Below are 12,528 nucleotides of genomic sequence, written 5' to 3'. Positions count from 1 at the left end.
GCGTATGATATGGCTAATGCTGAGTTTATTCAGGTACCAGGTTTTCAGGGTTTTTAGTGTTTATTCGGTTTCCCTGGTTTATTTCCTGAATATCATTAATGAATAAATTTTTTTTCTATTAGAGCTGGCCCGCCGGTATATTGCATGCACCACTAATACTACAAATCCCACAATGCACTGCCAGTGCATTGCTCGCGCTTGCCTTACTCTCTCATCAGCATCCTTATGGCGCTAGTCACGTGTGGTCAACTTTCAGCTATCCCTCACCCCAAAAATGGCTGAACGAAAGGTGGACTTTGAAAACAGGGGTTTTCAAGGCAGGTGGGAGGCAGAGTATATGTTCGCAGATATAAAGGGCAAACCTGTTTGTCTTGTGTGCGGAGACGGTGTGGCTGTAATTAAAGAATATAACGCAAGACGACACTATGAAACGAAACACCACGACAAATACAAGCATCTGGACAAGAAACAGAAGCTCCAGAAGGTAGAAGAGTTGAAAAGAAGTCTGGCGTCACAGCAGGCTATGTTCACAAAAGCCAAAACACAAAGTGAGGCTGCTGTAAAGGCTAGTTTTATTGTGGCAGCAGAGATCGCTGAATCAGCCCGGCCCTTTACCGAGGGAGAATTTGTTAAAAACTGCATGATGAAAGTTTGCGACGTCGTGTGCCCAGATAAAAGGCAAGCATTTTCAAATGTGAGCCTGAGCAGAAACACCGTTGCTGACCGTGTACGTGAGCTTGCCACCAATCTACAACAACAGCTGGTGGGGAAGGGAAGAGATTTCATCGCATATTCCCTTGCTGTGGATGAGAGCAGGGACACTTCTGATACTGCCCAATTGTCAATTTTCATTCGTGGAGTGGACTCAAGTCTATGTGTAACAGAGGAACTTTTGGGATTAAGATCAATGCATGGCACAACTACTGGAAAAGATCTCTTTGAAGAGGTATCCAGATGTGTAAATATAATGAGGCTGCCTTGGGATAAACTTGTGGGACTGACGACAGATGGAGCGCCCGCGATATGCGGTCAAAAGAGTGGATTGGTGGGCAGGATCCGGGAGAAGATGCAGGAAGAAAACGGCGCAGGTGAGCTGACAACTTATCACTGCATCATACACAAGGAATCGTTGTGTGGCAAAGCCTTGAAAATGGAACATATAATGAGCACCATAACACGAGCAGTTAACTTCATAAGAGCCAAAGGTTTGAATCACCACGAGTTCAAGTCGTTTCTGGAGGAGTTGGGTTCAGAATATAATGATTTGCCCTATCACACAGAGGTGCGATGGTTAAGCCAAGGAAAAGTGCTGAAAAGATGTTTCGAGTTGCGTGAGGAGCTCTGTCAGTTCATGGAAAGCAAAGGGAAAGACACAACAGAGCTCCGGGATAAAAAGTTGCTTTGTGAAATGGCGTTTCTGTGTGACATCACGAGCCATCTCAATGCGCTCAACCTGCAGCTTCAGGGGCGGGGTCGTGTGATCACAGACATGCACGCTGCAGTGAGGGCTTTTAAAACCAAGCTGCGCCTGTGGGAGACGCAGATGCAGCAAGAAAACTTGAGGCATTTTCCATGTTGCCAAACTATGAAAGAGCAGGTTTCTACCGCAGTGCTCCCACGTGCAAAGTTTGCTGAAAAACTTAGTGCCGACTTCACACGGCGATTTGCCGACTTTGAAGCCCAAAAAAGCAGGTTTGAACTGCTCAGTAATCCATTTGCAGCTGACGTGGAAAGCGCACCAACCAACGTACAAATGGAGCTGATTGAACTCCAATGTAGTGACACACTCAAGGCAAAGTATGACTCGGTGGGCGCTGCACAGTTTCTACGTTTCATTCCCAACACAATGCCCCAGCTGCGTACCCAAGCTGCTCAAATGCTCTCTATGTTTGGCAGCACATATCTGTGTGAACAACTGTTCTCTTTGATGAAGATAAACAAAGCATCACACAGGAGTCGTCTTTCTGATGAACACCTTCACTCAATTCTGAGGATTTCCTCAGCTCAGAGCCTGACTCCAAACATTGATGAACTTGCATCCAAGATGAGATGCCAAGTATCTGGCTTAGACTAGTGTGAATCACAGAGTTTTGGCCTGTGGAAAACTGTTTTCATTAGAAATTACTCCGGAAAAGCTGTAGATAAAGCCATAAGAAATAAATGCAACTGATTTTTTATTTATTTAATGTTTAATGTTGTTTTTGTAGGCAATAACCTAAGCTTTGTTAGTTCCAGGTTAATATGTGTAATAAATTCATTTCAATAAGTTTCGCAATAAACGCTGAACCAGTCCGGCCCTCGACTTGTACCGATTTTTTAATTTTGGCCCACTGTGTATTTGAGTTTGACACCCCTGATCTAGATGATAATGTGCTTAACTGGATCAGCAAATTTGCGGATGACACCAAGTTTGGGGATGTAGTGGACAGCGAGGAAGGCTATCAAGTCTTGCAGAGGAATCAGCATCAGCTGGAAAATGGGCTAAAAATGGAAGATGGAATTTAATGCAGACATGTGTGAGGTGTTGCACTTTGGTAGGACCAACCAGGGTAGTCTTACACAATGAGAGGTAGGGCATTGAGTGTGGTAGAACAAAGAGATCTGGGAATACAGGTCTATAATTCGTTGAAAGAGGTGTCACATGTAGAGAGGATTGTAAAGAAAGCTTTTGGCCTTCGTAAAACAAAGTATTGAGTACGAGAAATGGGTTGATATGTTGAAGTTGTATAATGCATCTTGGAGTATTGTATCTAGTTCTGGGGTCCTACTGGAAAGATGTAACTAAGATTGAAAAAGTACAGAGAAAATTTACAAGGACATTGCTGGGTCTGCAGGACCTGAGATATAAGGAAAGATTGAATACGTTAGGACTTTATTCCTTGGAGAGTAGAAAATTGAGAGAAGATTTTATAGAGGTATGCAAAATGATAAGGTGTATAGATAGGGTAAGCTCAAATAGGCTTTTTCCACTGAGTTTGGGGGGGGGGACTACAATCAGAGGTCATGGGTTAAGGGTGGAAGTTGAAAAGTTTATGGGAGACATGAGGGGAAAGCTCTTCACCTAGATGGCTGTGACAGTGTGGAATGAGCAGCCAGCACAAGTGGTGAATGCAAGTTCGATTTAAATAGTTAACAGAAGTTTGGATAGGTACTTGGATGGCAGGGCTATGGCCAAGGTGCAGGTCGATGGGAGTAGGCAGTTTAAATGTTTTCAGCATGGACAAGATGAACTAAAAGGCCTCTTTCTGTGCTGTACTTCTCTATGACTCTAGGAATCTATAATGGAAGTTGCTGGACCAATGGTGGACAAAGAGCTTTTCTTCCACATTCAAAAAGAGATGCCGAATGGTCAGCAAATTAGTCATTTATTCTTAGTGTGTTGATGAGAAGGGAATTTGGGGAGAGTAAAATTCTGATGAGCACAGGTGAGCGCCTGATGATGGATGCAGCCCCAGTGGGCTGAGACTCATACTTTCCGACTCCATGACTCTAAAGTGGAGTCACTATTCTCTCAAGGTCAAACCAATAACAAGCTACTGAGACACATGAGAGTGTAGATGCTGGAAGCTAGACCAAAATAAAGAACTGCTGAAGGAACTCAGCAGTTCAAGCAGCAACTGTGGTAGGAAATGGACAGTTGATGTTTTGGGTCAAGAATTAGAATTGGACTTGCTTTATGATTGTCACACATACCAAGATGCAGTGAAAAGTTTCCTTGCCCACTGTTCATGCAGATCAGATCATTACACAGTGAGCTGAGATGAAATAAAGTAAAGACAGAATGCAAAATAAAATGTAACAGCTGTAGAGAAAGTGCAGTGCAGTTCAACAATAAGCTACAAGATCATAATTGTGAGGTCAAGACAGTAACAACACACTAGGGAACTATTTACTAGTTTTATAATAATGGAATAGAAGCTGTCCTTGAGCCTGGTGATATGTGCTTTCAGGCTGCTTAGTGGAAGAATGGAGAAAAGAGAACATCAGGGTTGGTTGGTGTCACACATCAACATATAACGGGCTGTTCTGGATCAGTAAAATTATATTACTACTCTGGCTGTTTCACTAATCTATTGTCATTTATTTTCCAACAAGCTTTGAAGTACACAACTTTGACTGCCCTTGCAGTGTATGTGCACCAACCTAGGTGGGGAGTTAAATATCTTCTCATAAAACACCTGAGCTGGAAGATTTCTTCAGGGTTTTAAATGAGAAAAACATTGTGAAACCGCAGAAAGGTAAGTAAAACATATTAGATTCCATACAAAATTGTTGCACTCCTGAATATACCGATGTTATTGATGACTCAAACGATCAGCATTAAACAGGCTAATACACAGATACAACATTCTATAGCTATGCTGTTGTCCAGAGTGAACTTGTGGCGCAGTGATAGCTTTAACAATAAACATAATCCTTCCTTATGTTCTTATGTTCAAAGCACAGCTGCTATTTTTTCCAATATTAAGAAAGCTTAAGACTCATAGATATTGTTGTTTCAAGAGCAAATAAGGAGTGGATGGAGATGGATGTTTGCAAGAATGTTTGCTCCAAGTCGAAATCCAAATTAATCCAATAGAAAATAATGTAAATAACAGCTTATGAACAGGAAGTGATGTTTGTACAAAATGAACAGTGCCGTTAGAGGCAGAACACTTCCCAATCCTATCTATTTCTAGATAAATTTGGATTTGGTAAAAAAGTTAGCAGTAGTTTATTTTGTGACAGAAAAAACAAAATGGTTAAAATGCTCAGTTCATTTGTGCTGGAGGTGGAGGTCACACAAGTTTTATTTGTAACCTGAAAACCCTGAGATTTCAAAGTTAAGGTTGAGAAACCCTGATGCCACTGCACAATGATCACAAGCCAGTCATTAACTCTGGCCAGCAGTGGAGAAAACTGATCCAGCATAACCATTCTATGGTCTCCTGACTGCTTGCACACTTGAGCCATTCAGATTGGTCACAATTAGTCCACCATACCTCTAATGGGATGGAAGAGAGGCTGTCTGATTGAGGGGTTAGAACAGACAGATTGAGGAGCAAGGTCACTCATTTTACAGCCTGTGGCTATTCCAGTTAAGCTTCTATTTTTCAACAACACCTTGAGGTAAATTGGTACTCTAACATATGTAAATAGGAGGAAGTCTAATTATCTTGAGTTATACCTTTAAATCTCACCACAGCAGTTGAGGAATTCAAATTGTTTAATTAAATAAATCTGGAATGTAAAATCAGTATAATAATAGTGGCTATGAAACTGACTATATTGTCATAAAAACCCATCTGCTTCTCTGATGTCCTTTCGGGATGAAGCTTCTCTGTCTTTGCCTGGTGACTGCTAACTGATAGCAATGTGATTGACTGCACTAGAACTATGATAACAGAACAAAACTGTCCAGATCAACGGGCATCCAATTCAAACTCTTCAATGATACATGTGGACTTGTCCACTCAACAAAGTCCTTCTCACTTATACCTGGGACCCACACCAAAACCTCATCGGATAGTGCATTAGTGCATTCCAAGAAAGAGCTTGACAGAGTCATACTCAAAATGTTGCCTTTCAACCTTTGTTCAAAGCTCCATTATCAGACAAATCCACCAGAGATGACGACTGGTTTGTGTGTCATCATGGAATGTCAGTGGAATTTCTCAACATTAAACCTGAAGTCACGATGTATTTAACCAAACCTTAGAAATGAGATTCATCTGATTACTACCTACTGCTCTCCCTCCCTCAATGAATCAATCAGCACTTCTGAGTGCCAAGCACTACATTGAGGGAACTCCAATAAAGCAAAGACATAGAAAGTGCATTGTGAACTTTAATGTTCACTGCCAAGGATGGTACAATAATCATGGGCCCCTTTACTTCCCCGTTAGCTCACCTTATTGAACAAATTTCCGACATTCTACCTGTTGTCTGCCTCTACCTTCACTGCTGACCGGATCAACTCATTTCTCTCCTTGTTAGTTTGATTGAAGAACCTCAGATCTGTAACATTAACATTGCTGCCTGGCCTGTTGAGTATTTCCAGCACTTTCTGTTCTTATTTCAGATTTTCAGCATTTGCATTTGAGAAAGGATGTGCTGATATTGGAGAGGGTTCAGAGAAGGCTCGGGAAAAATGAAAGGGTTATCATATGAGCAGCAGTTGAAGTCTCTAGGCCTGTACTCACTGGAATTTAGATAAATGAGGGGGGATCTCATTGAAACCTATCAAATGTTAAAACATCTTGATAGAGTGGATGTGAAGAGGATGTTTCTTTGGTACTCTCTTATATTCTTTGTTCGATCTGAAATCTTTTGCCTTTCAAAAACATCCCCTCCACAATCTCCATCAGCACAGGTGCACCACAGGGCTGTGTGCTTTGCCTCCTGCTTTACTTGCTTTCCACTTATGAGTATGAGCACAACTCCAATGCCATATTCAGGTCTGCTGATGTGTCACGGAAAGTGTATTAACTGGCTGCATCACCGATGGCATGGAAACAGAATATCCTACAAAAAGTAGTAGCTAACTCCCAGTTCATCATGGGTAAAGCCCACCCAATATTTGAGCACATCTACATGAAATGCTGTCACAGCAAAGCAGCATCCATCATCAGGGATCCCCACCACCCAGGACATGTTCTCTTCTCTCTGCTGCCACCAGGAAAAAGGACTGACACCACCAGGTTCAGGAACAGGTACCACCTCTCAACCATCAGGCTCTTGGAACTAAGGGGTACCTTTACTCAACTTCACTTACCCTGTCATTGAAATGTTCCCACAAGTAATACACTCACTTTCAAGGACTCTTTATCTCATGTTCTTGGTATTTATTGCTTATTTATTTATTATTATTATTATTTCTTCCTTTTGTACTTGCATTCTTTTTTGTCTTCTGGTTGATCATCCTAGTTGGGCAGTTTTTCATTGATTCTGTTGTGGTTATTATTCAATAAATTTATTGAGTATGCGCATAAGAAAATGAATCTCATGTTTGCATAGGGTGACACATATATACAGATATATGTATGTATACTTTGATAATAAACTTTACTTTGAACTTTGAAGTTTACTCTATCCCATCCTTCTCAATCTGCCTATCAGAAATGTATCTGTACACGTAAGAATCAGTGAACTACCGTACAACTCTGGTGGAGACAAATTTCGTAATTCAAATTTTAAAGTTCAAAGTAAATCTATTATCAAAGAACATATATGTAACCATACACTATCTTGAGATTAATTTTCTTTCAGGAATAAAGAACAGAATTTCCAAAAACTCTATACAAATAGACAAAGACTGAAAACTACCAAAGGAAAATTAACAGTGCAAATAGAAAAAAATACTGAGAACATGAATTGGACAGAGACTTTGAAAGTAAATCTTTAGGTTATAGAATCAGTTCAGAGTAATGGTGAGTGACGTTATCCAATCTGGTTCCTGAACCTGGTAGTGTGGAACCTGAGGCTCCTGGACCTCCAGCCTGATGGGGTAGTAAACAAAGAGTGCCAGTGTGGCCTCCTGTATATCGGTGAGACTTGACATAGATTGGGAGACCACTTCGCCGAGCATCTAAGCTCCCTCCGCCAGAACAAGCAGGATCTCCTAGTGGCCACCCATTTTAATTCCATTTTCCATTCCCATTCTGGTATGTCCATCCATGGGCTTCTCCACTGTCAGGATAAGTCCACACCCAGATTGGAAGGACAACACCTTTTATTCTGCTTGGGTTGTCTCCAACCTGATGGCATGAACGTCAATTTCAGTAATGCCTCCCCAACCCCCACACTTCACCATTTCCTAAACCCTCTCTCATGTTAACTCCTTCCCCACTCATCACCTCCCGCTGGTGCTCCTTCGCTCCCTTTTTTTCTTTCTTCCATGGCCTCTGTCTCTTTCAACAATCAACTTCCCAGCTCTTTGCTTCATTCTCTCCATCCATGTTTCACCTATCACCTGGTGTCTCTCTCTCTCTCTCTCTCTCTCTCCCCTCCCCCCAGCTTTTAAATCTACTCCTCAGCTTTTTTTCTCCAGTCCTGCTGAAGGGCTTCAGGCCTGGAACATTGACTGTGCTCTTTTCCATAGGTGCTGCCCGGCCAGTGAGTTCCTCCAGCATTTTGTAAACAGAGTATGCCCTGGACAGTGGGGTCCTTGATGATGGATGCTGCTTTCTTGTGGCAGCGTTCCTTGTAAATGTACTCAAAGGTCTTCACCTTTAGGACAATTTTCATCATGCTCAATCTCCCCACCATCATATTAAATAGTTTGAAGAGAATTTAGGAGAGCAACGTATTGTAAAACAAATTGCAGAAAACAGACTTTCGAGCACCTCCACATCATTCACAATAAGTGGGACTTCCCATTAGCCAAGCATTTTAAATCTGATTCCCAATCCCATTCTGACATGTCAATCCACGGCCTCTTCTTGTGCCAAGATGAGGCCACCCACAGGGAGGAGGAGCAAGACCTTATAATAATAATAATAATAATAATAATAAATACCTTATTGATCCCAAGCAGGACATTCTTTCGTTACAGCAGTAACATTAAAAAAAACACAGCAGTGTGCAGACTTAGCTAAAACTAGAGAAATATAATATACATGATAATTTACCAATGTGCAATAATAATGTATAAAATAATAAATCAGAGACTATTGCACTCACTATAATGTACAGTATGTTCTCCTGTCACACAGATATGAACTGTTGTATACGCTTATTGCATTGGTAAGAAAGATTTTCTGTAACAACCCTTGTGACAGCAGAGCTGAATGAGTCTGTTCGAAAGGGTGCTCTGCTACTTCTTCAGTAGGTCAGGGAGAGGATGTGGCAGATTGTCTATAATGAATAACAGTTTGTTTAGTGACTTCCTCTCCACCACTAACTTAAAAGATATTCCATCTAGGTACCCTCCAACTTGATGGTCTGAATATCGATTTCTACTTCCGGCGCCCCCCCAACCTCCTCTATTCCTCACTCTGACCATTCACTGTTCCCACCTTTTTAAAATTAATTTACAGGATGTGGGTGTTGCCAGCTAAGCCAGAATTTATTGCCCATCCCTAGTTGCCCTTGAGAAGGTGGTGATGGGCTGCCTTCTTGAACCGCTGCAGTCCCTGAGGTGCAGGTACACCCGCAGTGCTGTTAGGGAGGGAATTCCATGATTTTGACCAAGCAACAATGAAGAAACGGTGATATGTTTACAATTCAGGATGGTGAGTGTCTTGGAGGGGGATTTCCAAGGGGTGGTGTTCCCAGGTATCTGCTGTTCTCGTCCTTCTAGATGGTAGTGGTTGTGGGTCTGGAAGGTGCTGCCTTAGGAACTCTGGTGTATTGTTGCCGTGCATCCTGTAGATAGTACACCCTGTTCGTCGATGATGGAGGGATTGGATGCTTGTGGAAGGGGTACCAATCAAGTGGGCTTATTGGTGTCAAGCTTCTTAAGGGTTGACGGAGCTGCACTCATCCAGGCAAGTGATGAGTATTTTATCACAGTCCTGACCTGCCTATTACTTTCCACCAGGTCCCCTGCTCCTTCCCTTACTCCATCCATTCTCTCCTATCAGACTCCTTCTTCAACCCTTGGCCTTTCCCACCCACCTGGCTTCACCTTTGAGCCTCTTTCCCCACCCCCACCTCCTTTTTTATTCTGGTATCTTCCCCCTTCCTTCTCAGTCCTGAAGAAGGGGCTTGGCCCAAAACATCAACTGTTTACTCTTTTCCATAGATGTTGTCTGACCTGTTGAGTTCCTCAGCGTTTTGTGTGTGTTGTTGCTGCAAAACAATCATTCCAGTGCTTCCTTCCCACATAGCCCTCCATTTTTCTTTCATCCACAGCTAAGTGTATCTTGAATGTCTCCAATGTACCAGCACATTCCCTGCATCCACCATTCTCTGTGTAAAATAAAACTACTGTACCTCTGATATCCACCCCTTATTCTTTCCTCCAAGCACCTTAAAATTATACTTCCTTATATTAGCCATTACTGCCCTAGGGAAAAGACATTGGCTGTCCACTCTATCTATGTCTCATCACCTTATACACCTCCATTAAGTCACCTTTCATCCAAAGAGAAAAGTCTGGCTCATTCAACCTTTCCTCATAAGACATGCTTTCTAATCCTGGTAACTCTCCTCTGTACCCCCCTCAAAACCTTCCACATCCTTCCTCTAATGAAATAAACACAATATTCCAAGTCTCCTTTAAATGTTACCCCTCTCACTTTAAATACATGCACTCTAGTATTAGACATTTTGACCCTCACAAAATAATACCTGCTCTCTACTTTACCTATGTCTGATAATCTTATAAACTTCTATCCGGTCTCCCCTCAGCCTCCACCATTCTAGAGAAAACAATGCAGTTTATCCAACCTCTCATAGAGTACATGCCCGCTAATCCAGGCCCGCATCCTTCTAAACCTCTTCACTATCTTCACTAAATCCTCCATCTCCTTTCTGTAATGGGTGGGGGGGGGGGGGGGGTGCCTTAAATATATTGCAACGTAGATTTGCCAAAGTTATACTAGGACTGCAAGGAATGCATTTGCATAGTGATTAAACAAGCTAGAGTTCTATTTGAAACGTCACCTGTCCCACCACAGATGTTCCTGGACCCGTTAAGTTCCCCCTGCATCATGTGTGTTGCTCCAGATTCCAGCATCTGCAGCCTCTTCAGTTTCAATTCCCTGGAACTTGGATAATTATGGGATGATTTGACTGTATGTCTTACAATACCAGGATACAATTGCAATTTCCCTCTCCACTTGTCGAAAGTCAAGGGCCTGTTAGCATATTGTAAACCTTAGAGCCATCTTCTTCAGGAGTAAAGTTTGCAAACAAGCAAAGCATGCCTATCTCTTCCAGGGCTATTAAAATCAATTTTGAATCTGAAAGTTAAAGACTTTGATCACCAAAGAATCGGGTTTCAGAGAATGACAGAGTAAAGCCACAGATCAGCCATTGAATTTCAGATTATAGAAGGTAAGTATCCGAGTCCTACTCCTCAATATTCCTTGTTCCATCCATACACTGATATCTATAGCACTGTTATCATCACAAAACTCAACACAGGAGAACTCCTTACCCTGCCCCTCCCCTAGGTCTGCATTGCAGTATTTATGTGCACAGTTGCACACTGTATACACAATGCAGATTTAAACCGTTTAAGCAGAAAGTTAATGACCCTATTTCTCACCTTTACAACTGTTCATTGTTCATCTAAATGACTCAGTAGAGCACCTCATTACTCAATAGCCAGCAGATTACATATTAGAAATGCCAAATACCTCAGCTCTTTAAGAAAATCCTAAAGATCTTAATATCCTAATGATTCATAGAACCACATTGCAAAAGCTTAGTTGGAGGCTATTCAGTGAAATAGGGTTATTTTGTGCCCTGAAAGATCCATCAGGTTTTATTAATATTTATTAAGCCACACAATGTGGGCCCTGTAGTTAAGACACAATTTTTCTTTTTATATTTTATTCATAATATTTACATATATAACACATTACATTTATATGTCACTATTCTCAACATAGATATTAAGTACAAAATTTACATCGCATCAGGATGACATCAACTCAACCTTCAGGTGTGCTAGTTGAGCGATAAACCAGAGATGTTTTTACGGAGCTTTCAGCTCCTCAGCATCCAGTGAAGCGAGAGCCCTGAAATCTATTCTTTCTTCACAAATCTTTTGTGAGAGCCTTACCAAGATTTTGTCTTCCTAGCCCTTCTGAATGCATCGGTCTGCGATGCTCATTTGAGGAAAACTCTTAAAGAGGGTGGCATCCATCATTAAAGATCCAGGTTATGCACACTTCTCATTGCTACCTCCAGGGAGAAGAACCACAGAAGCACTAGGCAATGCCATTTTCAATACCAAGAGAGCCCAACCACCCAGCCTTATTATTCAAGAGTCACTGACCATAAAAATCTCAGCGGGTCACCCTGGACCAGAAATTCAACTAGGCCAGAACATTAATATGCTGCCACAGGTGATTCACTTTCTGATGATCAATGTTAAGTTTACTTTTAAATGGTTGAACACTGTAATGAGCAGAGATGGAAATTGAGGATATAGGACTGAATTAGAAGGCTAATCCCAGTACGTAAATGTTCTCATTCTGTTGAAATTAGACTATTATTCAGAAGTTTTGTCACGTAAACAGTTGTCTGCAATCTTGTGCCCACAAATGAATATATTTTCTAATTAAGTGAACCAATAAAAAATCTTAATTGAAAAATCTATTTCATTTTAGTTTACTGACTGTAGGTACCAGAGGAAAAGTTAATAGACATACAATATTTTACCCAGTTCTAAGGATGCTAAGGATAGCTAGCAGAATGACTGGACACAGCTCTAGGGATCAGCTCTGCACATGTGAAAATCCTCTCAGTTTTTATCTGTTGTAATTGTCTTCTCCAAGCAATAGCTGCTGTGATTTAGAAAACTTCAAATATGTTCCAGTGCCTAAGGCATGTGTCTCTCCCACCCTGAGGTAAATCCTGTATCCTCTCTGTTCT

The 12,528-nt window shown here is 41.5% G+C and overlaps 1 protein-coding gene across 1 annotated transcript; it reads left to right on the top strand.

Annotated features, from left to right (window-relative positions):
- Positions 1 to 211: 211 nt before the first annotated feature.
- On the top strand, positions 212 to 2,083 carry LOC140714869 (general transcription factor II-I repeat domain-containing protein 2-like). Its single transcript, XM_073026552.1, has one exon. The coding sequence runs from the start codon at positions 275 to 277 to the stop codon at positions 2,072 to 2,074; it is 1,800 nt and encodes a 599-aa protein (XP_072882653.1). The 5' UTR covers positions 212 to 274; the 3' UTR covers positions 2,075 to 2,083.
- The last annotated feature ends 10,445 nt before the right edge of the window (positions 2,084 to 12,528 follow it).

This window comes from Hemitrygon akajei, chromosome 22, assembly GCF_048418815.1.
Source record: "Hemitrygon akajei chromosome 22, sHemAka1.3, whole genome shotgun sequence".
Classification (NCBI taxonomy): domain Eukaryota; kingdom Metazoa; phylum Chordata; class Chondrichthyes; order Myliobatiformes; family Dasyatidae; genus Hemitrygon; species Hemitrygon akajei.
This window is presented reverse-complemented; position numbering and strand designations above follow the sequence as displayed.